General features: G+C 45.9%; 1 protein-coding gene across 1 annotated transcript in view; it reads right to left on the reverse strand.

Annotated features, from left to right (window-relative positions):
* The window catches only part of LOC146200112 (uncharacterized), a 479,695-nt gene that overhangs the window by 176,885 nt on the left and 289,162 nt on the right, over window positions 1-13,648 (reverse strand). The window contains exon 9 of the mRNA XM_084592273.1: window positions 12,815-12,952. Coding sequence (XP_084448399.1) covers window positions 12,815-12,952 — 138 coding nt within the window. The remainder of the gene's footprint in view (window positions 1-12,814; window positions 12,953-13,648) is intronic.

Genomic DNA, 13,648 nt, shown 5'->3' on the forward strand with positions numbered 1-13,648 from the left:
TTGATGTATTAAACGGAGAATATCAATAAGTATTTCGAGAGTGGCTTGCTGTCAAAACGCTTTAAAAAAGCGGGTGCCTTTCGCACTCATATGCTGGACACGCCATTTGTGCGTGTTCCACGAAGTCAGTAATGCTACAAGTGAAACATTCTTGGAAGTCCACCTGTCCAATTAAATGTAAGTACTTTCATATGAGGTAGATTCTAAACATAGCCCATGAAAGAAGAATGCATAAAGGCACAGAATTCCACGCGGAACAAAAAAAAAAAAGTGTAGAGCTAGTTCGAGCTTTCACGGCATATTTGTCGAATGCCTGGTTGGGCCCAGTAAGCTTCCGTCGCACTCCTTGCAATTTTTGAAAGAAGATAAGTGGTGTCCGGTCCAGACAAATGCCAGACTGTTCGAAGACAATTGCTGCGCGCTCTTTGTTTTTGCACAGACCGTCTCATTTTTTCCTAGTAGTAGTGTTGTCAAGGTATCAGTTGGCACATTGTCCTGTTCGTTATCATGAGAGATGATGGAGCTCAGTGATTTGGTAGAGACAGGTAGGTGGCGTGGCTTATAGAGAACTTCCCTAAATTTGCTAAGCAGGTCCTGAATCTGTACAAATAAATTATTCTCGGCGTGGTTCCTCACATAGCTCTCGAATCGCTTCTCGAACCGAGCGAGCGAAAGACAGTTATAAATTGGCCTAAGGTAAGGCTTTAAAACAGAAAGTTTTCTAAGATTACCTGTAGAGGAGTTGATTACCTGTAGAGGAGTAGTAACAAATTGGCTAACATTATTAAAATGGGTGCAGCTGAAAATCTTGGCTAGTAATGTTTACTTTTCTTTTGCTTTTCATCTTTAGAAGCGTGTAACTTTTCGTTAAAGCTACTCGATGCGGAGGGCAAAATTTTGTGTGACATTAGAAACAGTCATGTTACACAAGTGTGACTAGAATTATGCGCTTAAAGATATTTAATATTCTTCGTTCACGGTGATACATAAAGCCACCACAAATAATTTTTAATGACAAAATAAAAACTGACTTAGGCCACTCATCGTTACAGTTCCAGTCATGTGAAATATACTGATTGAAATCCATGAATCTCTCGACCTTCTAAAAATGCTGTTTTAAAACACATAAAGGCTTTGAACACTACCATCTTTCTGCTAGATACGACCAGAAACAATAATTGGTAGCGTAACGTATTTCCTTAAAGCTAAATAAATGATCTGTGCGAAGTTTCGAAGCACATTTTTTTTTTTTTTTTGCTTTTCAACACAAAACAAAGAAGGCAAAATGCAACCGGAAATATTCCATCTTTCAGCTCAACATTATCACGTGCGTGTAGAAAGCGATAAGAAAAGCATATTTGAAGTCGCAAATATCCATGTGACAAATTTCTGACAGAAAAATAAAATCTTATCTGGAGGTTGAAGATCTCAAAATACGTTTTTTTTTAAACGACAACAACAACAAAAATATTCATACCCCACCAACAAAACTGTGAGTCACTCGTGGTACGAATAACGGCCTGTATGCAAAGACGAACCTGGCATCCTGTCAAACCGGTTTGGTTTATGGTGTTTAACGTTCCAGAGCGGCTCAGGTTATGAGAGACGCCGGAGTGGAGGGCTCCGGAAATTTTGACCACCTGGATGCACTGACATCGCACAGTACATGGTCGCCTTGCCTTTCGCTTTCATCGAAAGGTGGCCTCAGCAGCCGGAATTCGATCCCGCATTCTCGGACACAGACATCACCGCGGCGGAGCCGTCGTCTCCAACATGCTCCTCATGTAGTCTGAGCGAGGATTTAGAACACGTCATGTCCTGTCCAGATCGAGGCGACACCGAATGGCGTCTCCCTAAGAAGAACGGAACTAAGGGGCCTTGCATAACCATTTTTGACCAAGCTGCTCATCTTTTTAAAGGCATTATAAGAAAACACAGAGAAGTTATTTGCGTTTAATGTTTTTCAACTTTCATCTCAAAGAACATATTTCGTAATGCCATTTTCCTTTTTTTGCCACCGCGAAGTGCCTGCGTAATACCGGAGGCTTGAAACGATAAGCAGGCTACACTTACCTCCTGACCCCCACCAATATCCACGAAAGCAAAAGTACCGACCAGACTGGCCGACCTGAGAGCATACCCGCCCCGCATTCTTAACAAGTCCACATAATTACGTCCGGGCCCCGGCTGAGGCCGATCGTGTGTAATTACAGCGTCCCGCGTCCGAGTCTTTCGAAGGCGGCTCGCGCCGCTGCCACCGCTGAGCCAGCACGTCGCGCTCTTCATCGCCGCACTGGAAGATTACGGGGCAGTAATAAGCGGGACCTGGCACTCGAATTGTGCACACAGAGGTGCAAATGCAAGAGCGCGGAGAAGGAGGACAAGCACGTGGAAGGGACAGACGGATGTTGCTGCGCCCGCGTGGCAGGTCGATTTTAGCACGCCGCGCGTTGCTGCGCGCTTGCGAGAAGCTAAGCATTCTAATGAAAAAAGAAGAGCGACACGAAACGAGAACAAAGAGAGAAGAAAAGCGGTGATAGAAGCAGAGTCACAAAGCAATCAGCAGTGGAAGCCGCACCAAACATGCGATTAGGCAAAAACTAAAAATTCTGAAGCTCTAAAAGAGTTCACAGGTAGGCGTGCGGTGGGCACAATGACGAAAACGCTTTCAGTGTACGTGCTATCCGCGTTCGAGTCGCGCTTCGCTTACCTCCTACATACTTCAGGCGACGCGACGCCATTAAATGGGGCACGCGAAATCACACCAAGCTTTCTATATTGCCCCTTTTTATGAGACTGCTGATCTACGCACTACCTCTGACCTTCATGCCCGCCCGCTATTCTCGGGAAAAGAACTTGCGATCAATACCCACCCTGTTGTGGCTGGCAGAAAGTGGCAAGGTAAAAATAACAGCGCAATCCGTGACTCGGCGCGAGAAATAAAGACAAAACGGGGACGAAACGGAGCCAGCAACAGCGATCCCACATACCTCAAAAAGGAGGATGACTATCCTTGGCTCTGCAAAAGATTGTTCATTTTCGTTAAACCAAAAGCCATCATGCAGTAAAGTTACGAAACGAAGCCATGCTGCTTCCAAATAAACTGTTTTAGGAACGTTATTTAAACTTTTCTGGTTGAGAACTTCCACTGGGAAAGCTTCTCGACACTTTTCCACATTGTGGTGCAACACTGCTTTCCGAAAATGACGCCCGTAGTGATGTAACACTCAAAAGATAAGTGTGAAACGTTTCTTTTAACGTAACAAAATGTATGAACAAAACTTTTGAGGCTATTAAGATCTCCGCCAGACGTACATAAAAAAAGCAGTATCGCTTGCCTTTCATTCAGAGTCAATTATAGCATTGTATATTTCCTTGCTTAATATGTTTGGCTTTGCCACGGGATTTCGCAGTTTGCTTCTGACCTCCAAACTCGGCGCACCTTTTCCCAACCTTCCTTCAAGGTCGTCACAATCAGCATTATCGCAAGGAGAAAAAACCCACAGCCACTTTCCAAATTCTCTAACAAAAAATAAGCAAATCCCTTTTATTGCCTGTAAAGCGTGCTTCGCCTTGCATGCATCCTTTGTGCGGCAAAGCCACATTGGTTTGCGGACGTGCAAAGCTCCAAAGTTTATATCGTTCTTTGCTTCCTAGCTCTCCTGCTGCTCTCTTGTTGTTAATACTTTCCTATTTAGTTTTATCGCGAAAGTATATTGTGAAAGAGGATTAAAATACGCTAGGTTAACGTAGCTTGCAGAAAAAAAAAAAATCGCAGTACAATTCATACGATGAGCGAAATAGAAACCACTGCATTAACAAGTTATCTCAACGAAGCTGGTGTTTTCGCAATTCTCAATCATTCTGCTCTACCACGAGGCGAAGACGTCAAAGCAATAACTGCACCGAATACACTTAAATAAGGTCACATGGTCTGAACGTCGTTATCCAGTCGAAAACCGAGCATATGAAATCGGTTAAATGTAGCAGGAAAAGAAAGCATATTTCTATAGGTAATAATTAAACAAAGGAAAATAAATTGCCGCATTTTCTTTACTAAACCTCGTTTCGTTACCAGTAACAAGTGAAAAGCCGCTTCGGAGCATTCCTTAGAGGTATTTGTAAAGACCAACTTGATGACATAATGACCGATACGCACTACATTGTATTGACAGAGTATCCAACTTCTGGAAGTAAGGAGAAAAAAAAAACCAATATACTGATGTTCACAATACATGAGTCGGCTGACGAACGGCCCGAGCCGCAAACATTCAATATAGGCAATCGCCTCAGTGCATCACAAAAACGGAGCAATTACGGTAGCGTGCGAAACTAACGGTCGGATAAGGCGCCCTTGCTGCAACGAGGGTGATCCCGATGCTTCATCTCGGGAAATTCAAGACTCACCCTCAACGCTCGCAGATGCCGCGATGCCGTGCTTTAATGGTCGAAATAATGCATTTGCGGAAGAATAATTTCGACCTCCCAATGCGACACCTAACGCTGACGCGCTTCAGCTCGATTCGGTCACCAACGCTCGCGAGGCTCACCTCCACGCGCAGTACTTCTATGACTGGAGAACTTCCGTTTTGTCGACAAGGTCTTCAGTCTACGCTGTGACGACGCGGCGGGGCTCCAGGCTCGTATCTGGATCGGCCTTAGAACCTTTTGCGCGGTCTCTCGAAATTGAAAGGTGGCGTAATACCTTGAAGGTGGTGTCAATGTCCGCCGTAGCTCGTAAAATCTGCCGCGATGCTCCTCATAGTTTTGATGATGACAGTGACCACTATTGTAGTGATGATAACAATAGCTAGACACAGGAGTGTGTGCCAATGTTTGGTCTAGTTTTGCTCACATACTTTCACCTAACGTTACATACACTGCTGTTGGATTTCTCCGGTTACATGTGAGCATTTTCTCCCTTCGCGCAGGCAATAGCGCCCTTTGTGTTGCGCTAAGACAGCCTCACATCCATTTAGACACGAAGTGTTATTATGAAGAATAAATGCCAACAAGAGCAGCGCAATGTTTTTTTTTTCTCCCCTAGGATTGGCACAACTGTTTAATTTCCCATAGACTGACTTTAAAAACCTCCTAGCGACAGCGTAAGACTGAAGCCCCAGATCAACAAAATCTACGGTACAAATTATTCTTTCCTACTAAATATTTACCGAAATCAGTGGCACTCTGTGTTTCCAGGCCGCGCAATTTAATCTAGTCGATCGAACAATCGAAGACTACTGTGATACGGCAAAAAATTAACACAGAAAAATTAAGAAAACGTTCATCTCAAATTAAAAAAAAAAAAAATGGAATTGTAAGCGGTAGAATAAAACTCAAGTGAGACAGCTAAGCGCAATCGATATGCAGGGAAGAAAATAATTGCCATGTGAACAAAGCAAAAACAATTTTCCCCTTCTGCTTCAGCAAGCGAGTCCGAAGAGCACGTGCAAAATGAATCGATTCGTGTACTCGGACGAAAGGGGAAAAAAAAAAAAGATTCATGTAAGCGGGCTAGAATTAAAGTACACAATAGAGGAGCTTAGAAGGAGAGGAAGAAGGGGCGGAAAATCCTCCCTCTCAAGAAGCCCTCCGCGGGCGGGCGCCGTGTTGGCTGTGAGGACGCGGGTCATATGCCGGGCTCATAATGGACGTTTCGACAATTTATTCGCACCCGTGTATAGCGCACAAAAGCCGCGCAATATTCCGTGAAGGTTCCTATACGCAGAGCCGGATCCATTAAGGATAAATGAGAGGAGAGAAAGGGGAATGCAGAGACCGAGCGTGGGAATGTAGACAGGCCTCAGAGCGGGAGACTCTGGCGAGATGATGGGGAAGTAGACCAGAATAAATGATGAAGAATGATTGAAAAGCACAAAACAAAGAGAAAGGTAGTCACAAGTGTGAGACGGGAATAACAGAATGGGAGCTGTGCAAAAGACATTTTTACATGAAGCTAATTTACCTAATGTTCTTCACATTTTAGGGAATTTTACTCCAAACTGTATAGGCACAAAATGTTTTGCTTGGTATTATTGTTTCCTTTTTCATGTTATGCGTTGGAAAACAGTCTATATATGAACCAGCCATGGTACTCCTCTACGACCGCCAAATAATTTCAATTCTTCTTCATGCTGCTTTGGCCTGGCTTTTCTGAGTTTTCGCGTGTGCTGGACACGACTCGTTTTCAGTTTTGAACCCCCTGAAACACGGTAACTCGAACCACCTTTGCAGGCTGAAGTGTCCGAAACTATTTTGCCCCAGAAGGAGCGCAGCGAAGTTTGCGGAGCCTCTTCCAAGCGCACACCCCTGTGAAAGCCGGGCGCCAGGCCGGGGGACGCTTGTACCCATTTTTACCGGTGGGTGTCCGGCGGCGAGTTTCGAACGAACCACCTCCCGCAGCCGAGACGGACGCCCTAACCACTAGGCCACGGCCAGTTTCAATTACTGAACAAATGGTCTGACGTGTAATGTGTATTCTGGTCACGTGAAGCATGAAACCGAAGGTGGAATATGATCACTGGTACGTACTTTTAGTTCACTATAACGCTTAAACAAGCCTACGTGAAGAGCTGGATTGAAAATAAACGTATAAGCGACCAAATTCCAGTGTACGGAAGGCCTCACGTGACTTAGCCACAGCTTATGCATGATTGTCATCGTCCGTATGGTGCCGAAACAGCAGGAGAAAGGAAATTCGATTATAAAAATTATTTGATGGTCGTAAGTATATACCACGTCGAAATCCAATTATTCTAATGTGATGTAAATAATTAGTGAGAAGAAACTTGCAGCTAAAAAACAGCTGTCTATGGTGGCTTAAGACAATGATGAGAAGCTGTTAGAAGCGAAAACGAGCCGGCGAAAGCAATCATCCTTTTAGCGGAACAAATAGCCGCATAATTCAACTGAGACGAAATCACAAAGCACAGATCGTACTGATGACACTGCTCGACGGTCCTCATAAGAATGAGCCAATGCAGCCAATGTGGATCCATTTTGTTTCTAGCGAGCAACATGCCGTAATATACGTGCGAAGAATGCAAAAAAAAAAAAAGAAACAAGAAAAACAAAAAACAAAAGGACATACTTATTGACAAATTTATCCAGCCTCGACTATTCGTTAAAAGAAGATTTTCCAGTCCCCACTGTTTCGCAAAGGATCGCGAAGCGAGACGCCCTTTTTATTTTCCCGCCTTCTAGGCATTTCATAAATTTCCGCCACAATTTTTCCCCACCAGACGGGTTTGCGTAAAGCCTTTCATATCAATCGCTTGAAAAGAAAATACGGACGCCTCGAAAGCAGAGAGAGAAATAGAGAGAGAGAGAGAGAGAGAGAGAGAAAGAAAAAGAGAAAATAATCCACGGCATTAGTGTTTCAACTGACAAACATTTTCTTCCCGTATGCTCATTAAGTCTTTTCTTTAGTTTCCTCAAAAGTTTTGTCCTACCACCTCCTTGGCGTGTTCCTTCGTAGTACCCTTCCACCAAGTTCACTCCGACCGGGGCACGTTCTCCATTCTGTGCGCAATCTCGAGCAACCTCCGTCACTCGACCGCCCACACGTCGTCTCCAATCCTCGGCGTACGCTCCGCCACCAGCGAAGCGGCCCCTGTACGCGCCGGGCGCGCGACGCTATCTGAGCGAGCAGGGCACGTGCGCCCTCGAGCGCTGAGCCCCGGCCTGTTCTTATAAGCTTATTAAGGAATGCCGGAAGGGATGCACTACCGCTCGATCCATCCTTCCGGGCCGGGCTGATGGCGTGCCCGAGCATCCGTGGCTGCCTCGCTCTGCACCTGCTCAAGGAGGGGGGTTAACGGCGCCGAGAAATTGCGCCCAATGAGAAGGGGAGCGAGGAGGTATCGTAGAAACACCGGAGGAGAGCCACTTTTCGTGGGGTGGCCAGGTTGTTACATGCCTCGACTAGGGAGGGAGATTGATAGAAACATCTACGACGCAGAAAAGAACAAGGCGACGACAGAAGGGAGAGTAACAAGAGCAGCAGATCGGAGGAGGAGGAGGGCAAGATAAAAGATGAACCCACGCAATGATTTGCGCGCACAAAAATAAAAATCAGGCTCCGGAACAAGCCGACGCTCTCTCTCTCTCTCTCCCTTGCCTGAACTCTTCCTTAGATCCCCATACCCTTCGTCGCAGCCTGTTCTTGTGGTACGAGCAGGAGCTCCTCCAGGTTCGCGGGGATGCGCGCAACTTACCGCTTCATTTGCGGACGATGTAATTACTCGGCGGGAAGACGGCGCATTGCGGCCGGCTACCTACCCCGTGTAACTGCCGCTCGTCCCTCACCCCCGTCTTCCTTCTCCGACCGCCAATTTATCGAGGGGAATCCATCCGAACGGAACTCCATTGGAGCGATTTGCCGCCATACCGCAGCGGCTGAGATGCACTTCGATCACGCTCGTCTGGTTTCATTCAATGTTTTACGAACTCTCATTACGTCGTTCTAGAGGTAGAGAGGCTTCTTCCGTGCCGCCTTCGGTTCTGCCTACTTCCTTTAGTTCAACGGCATTTCTTTTTTTTTTTTTTTTTTTTTTTTACTGTCTTAGTGTGTTGATTACAATATTTTTTTCCTTTGATTCGAAGTCCACTGATAGCCGCACAGTAACGAAAATTAATGTTTCCCGAGATGGAAGAATGAGATCTCCTCGTTTCTCAGAACATTCTTTTCAGCAAAATCCGCTGACGAAACATACATCTTTCGTTGGTCGTCAATCTCACTGCTAGTAAACACTGCAGCTCGCAATAAACGATGCAGTACATTTTTTAAAGAGAACAGTGGCCTCCAAAACCATCTCGCAGTGGTGAGTGTGAGTGAAGTGAGCCTCCCACTGAGACAAAAAACTTGCAATCTACAAAACTAGTGGCCTGAATTCTGTAAACTTCTGCGTACCATTCATCACAGAGATTCGCGAACTTGTGTATATTAACTTGTGTATATTAACTTGTGTATATTCTCAAAATAAAAATATCAGCGACGCATTTCTATTTTATTGCTCTTAGTGTTGTATTTTTCCATGCTTACAATCCTATCAATTTAGTTCGCACTACCATGTCGTAGCTAGTGTCTTAGACTTTTCTACTATTTATATTTTCAAAAGCATTTACTGATTACCGTCTCGACCACTGTAGTGCAACACCCTTAAAGACGGCATTTTTAAGTAATAAATAAATATGTATACTAAGTTTGCAGCACAATTTTCAAAGCCAAGTGAATATTTTCGCTGCGACAGTTGCAGAAGCCCTTCCGAAACGTCACTTGCAGAAAAAATTATTCCGCTACACCAGTAGTTTTATGGGATAGATTTGGTTTTTGTGCTTTTCACGGACAAAAAGCCTCCAACAAGCGAAAGCGCCAATCGGATCACATACGCTGTTTACCGGTGAGCGGCTTGAGAATAGATTTCAGAAGGAAGAAATTGTACAGTTTAGCGTGATTTGAAGGTTATCGCGCGAGCGTCAATCAGCCTAGCGTTACAGGCCCCTAGCGATCGGTACAGGTTAAATCACGATTTCGCATTCTTCTTTCCTTCGTTCGCTGTTCCATGCTAAAATCATCACACCCGGAAAAACCTCACCACCCTTCCTTTCTATTCTAAGCTTTTAATTCGTTCCGATTAACTGTGGACACAATTACCTCTTATCTTCGCCGACAATGATTAAAATCGGAGGAAATACATCACGCGCAATATGACCACCATGCCTGTTCGCTAAATCAAAAAGAAAAATTATAAAGCTACTCACCCATAAGGGAGTGGCAGCTGTCTAAAGAGCAGCAAAGACTGTAAGTGCAGCAGGCCTGATGCCTCTCTCGCCACGGCAGAGGATTTTGGGCCATGGCGTTGTTAATTTTCTCGGTCGACGCTCGCGCGACTATCTTCACATCGTGCTAGACTGTACTTGTATTCTTTCATGCGAAACGATAAATTGATCGTTGGCGAACACCGAAACGGTTTATCACCGAGCATACGTATCGTGGGGCGTGTGCGGTGTTTTTAAATCTCAGAAATCAGAATAGTGAGGTAATGTAGGCAGTGTCGTTTCCCTTACTGCCAAGTCTCCGTTTCTATCCTCAAACTAAACATCGATAACTATAAAATTCCTTTTCAACCGACCTTTTCATTGGTTGGTTGGGAACTAGAAGGTTAAACCAAGAAACCTGGCAGCGACGACAGCATCTTATTTTGCGTAAGCGTAGCAATGTAAGTGGGGAAGATTTTATTTCAGACTAACTCAATACTGTAGATTGCAGACGTACTACATCGTGGGTAAAGTAGTGAGCCCGGCGCAGAATCATCCACGCGGTAAAGCGACCTTTTGTTCACAACATACACCCCTCGAGAACTTTTCCTGGCAACGGAGCGCCAGCTGCTGAGCCGAGACACGGCCCCGGTACCCACACAGCGATCCCCAATGTCTTACAACGAATCCTGCCACTGATATTAAAAAAAATGGCGTTTTTAAGTATGAATAAGTGTTCTACGCAATTATGCCAGTTCAGCGGACAGCAGAAAACAGGGAAATGGTGTTAACAAGTAAGCTGGTTAACTAATTGCTGATAAATAACTTTTTTAGCTATTACTGATCGGCGCTTAGGTGCAATTAGAGATTTGTAGCCGGCCATTAGTAACAACCAACGCAGATTCTAGAAGTTCGAAAATGCAGTAACCCTCGGTGCTGTGGCCCAACAAATTTTGCCTGTCTCGTGCCAAAAACGCGCGCTTCCGAAAAACCCGCGCTATACAAGCACCGCCCCCGCAGCGCAACCATAAAGTGGCAAAAGTGGCCCGTTCCGACTATGCTGCGGTGGTCGCCGGTGCTTGCTGCTCCAGCCCACGCAGGACGGCGCACCATGTGGTTCGTAATGCATCCCCAGTATTCAAAATGTCTTGAAGGTGAGGCTTTTGGTCCAACCTACGGTAGGGCTGCCATGAATTTTGCAGAAGCCCCACAGCGCGGCTTACAACCTAACTCCCTGGACTCTAAACTTTTGACAAAGGCTGTACTTTGCAATCAGTACAGCCTTTGTCAAAAAAAAAGGACACAATGCAGCATTTAAGCATAAATTTAGTCTAGACATGATACTCGCTGTGCGGTTCAGTTTAGTATTTTCTTCCCACAGCGACAATCCGGATGCAACCTGTCAACTCGCTTCGTACAGCGCAAATCGGAAAGTGAGGTAGAGACGAACAAAGTGACAATAAATAAATGATAAAGTCGGAACAACTCATCCACTGCCACACAGTCGGCTAGCTAAGCGTAAAGCTTACAGCGGCGAAGCAACAGTCCGCAGCAGAGAAGCAAAGCCTGCACTGTCCGAACGCACATCACCAGTGCGTTCGGTACCGACATCAAATGCCCCGGGAGAAAACAACTAGACGCACGCCATACCACGCTTGCGCTAAAGTTACTTCCAGTTTCGTTTGCGGCCAGCCCCCTTTTCTCTTCGAACAGCCTTCGTTCAGTTCACATGGTTGCTTCTGGAAAACGATGCTGTTCCGACGCTCCGCAGCCTCCTATCATCTTCCGAGCGAGATGCCCCATTTTATTCGCAAGAATCTTTCCTTTAAACTTCCGCGCTTTTGAGGAGCAGAAAGGGGCCCCGAGATACCCCTTTAAACCCAGACTTGGGAAATGGTGAGAGGGGAACAAAAATAAGAAACACGGAGAAGCGCGCAAGACGGCGCCTAGAGATGCGAGTAAAACGCGAATCTAGGAAAAACAGTAACAGTTGCCTACCCACGAGCAGAAAACTTGGAAAGGAACGGACGGCACCGTAGGTAATACTACTAGCCGAAAAGGAAGCAAAAGCGAGCAGCAGGTCGTTCACTGTAAAGCCGGTAGCGCATGTCGGAGGACTACAATATTTTTTTGTCTTTACCTGCTTCCTTCTAACAAATCACAGACCCGTGTTACAGAACGACGTATGCACTGCATGACCACTACCAAATGAGGCCATTTTCTAAAGCAGTGCTTCTCAGCCATGGGTGTGTGTCGAGAACTCCTTGTGGACAGTGGAAGTGGTGACGGATCCCTTGAAACCGGGAGAGGGTGGGGGTCCCATCGCGCGCGCTTTGCTTTTCCGCATTCGTTTCGCGTTTCTTTCACTTAGAGAAACTGAAGTCGCCTTTGAACCCCCGTGGGTTTAACCTGCAAAACAGCATCTGGCCAGGAGAGGACTATCGAGCGAACTTTCTTTTCTTTGTAGGCGTGGGTTTCGCGGGCCCTGAAAATAGCTTCGTGGACTTCCATCTGAGAAGCATTGTTCTAGAAGAAACAAGGACGGCTCATGGGCACGATCAGGCAGAGTGGGGAACAGAATACAAACAAGAAGATAGCCTCCCAACCGGCGACCGACGTACACGGGGGGATCTTTAACCGGTCATTGCCCATACGCCCTAGACGGTCTTCTGAACATAATTACGGAAGCTCTCGAGTATTCTCACCACTGCGTTTTGTATTAAAAGCCTGCGCGTCCAAACTTAGCTACTGTAACACTCTCTTAAGTACTTTATCCTGTTGCCAGCCTGCTAATTCCAAACGTATAAGCATCTCCTGAGCATTAGCATTCAAGAGAAATCTTGAAAAGATGATTTGTTTGGTCATGCTTCGCGACAACCTTCTAATAAGATTCGCATCGAATTAGGCAGCACTGTAATGTAATCATTCTACGCCGCACTGCGTCTGCGGTACGCTGAAGTGTTATGAGGCTTGCGTCCTGAATTCCGCTGCCCAATCCTGATGCTACACGTGCCCCGGTGTTTCAAGTGATCCGTAAATCAAGGTTGTTCCTTACCTTGCAGCAACTGCTGCACGAAGATCCTCATTTCCGTCCTGGGGCGAGGCAGCCGCAGCCCGTCCGTAACCGGGTTAGTCGCTTCGGCCACCAGGTGGTACACCCCAGGCGAGTAGAACGCGTGCTCAAACCTGTATCCTGAAAAACACGAGGGGAAGAGAAAAGAAAAAAAAAAAAAACGTGAGTGACGACGAACTCATGGTTGAGATTTGTGTTTTCTTAGACTGGTTGTGCATTGCGTTTTAATCGTTTTGGCAGCACAAAAAGACGGGATTGAATGCAAGGTTTGGATGGTTACGGCGATTACTTGCGACTGAGCTTTACTTAGAAAGTGAAAACACGTATACGAGTCTACAACGTCGTGTGATACAGTGAAAAGTCAAATGTGGTGCGACAGGAAAGCGCCATCCGTGTATATCTGTCAGCGTTTCAGAAGACCCCCTCCACCCCCAACCTTCCCCCTTTTGTTTTCTTTCAGAAAGCTTACAATACAATAATTTGTAGCAATCCCAAATAAGGGAGAAATACGTCCCAGAGAGGCAAAATGAAAGCTTCCGCAAACCCTAATACGATTCAACAGTACGCGTCGCTGCAATCTGGAGCCGCAAATGGGATCCTCCGCTGTTTAGTTAGTCAGACAAATATGTTCCGTCCCTTCCATGCAGCTGTCCTCGTTGTTAAACAGAGAAGAAAACGAAAAGAGTCCACGCTGGATCCCCAGCCTTCCGCAGTGTTCAGTCCTCAGACCGCAGTGTCTGGCACAACACAAAACTTTGCTGCCTGCAGCGGCCAAGGTTTGGCGCTGTCGCACGCGACAACATGCAGGTACGACGA

Source organism: Amblyomma maculatum, chromosome 2 (assembly GCF_055883805.1).
Source record: "Amblyomma maculatum isolate TAMU_Amacu chromosome 2, ASM5588380v1, whole genome shotgun sequence".
In the NCBI taxonomy this organism is placed as follows: Eukaryota; Metazoa; Arthropoda; class Arachnida; order Ixodida; family Ixodidae; genus Amblyomma; species Amblyomma maculatum.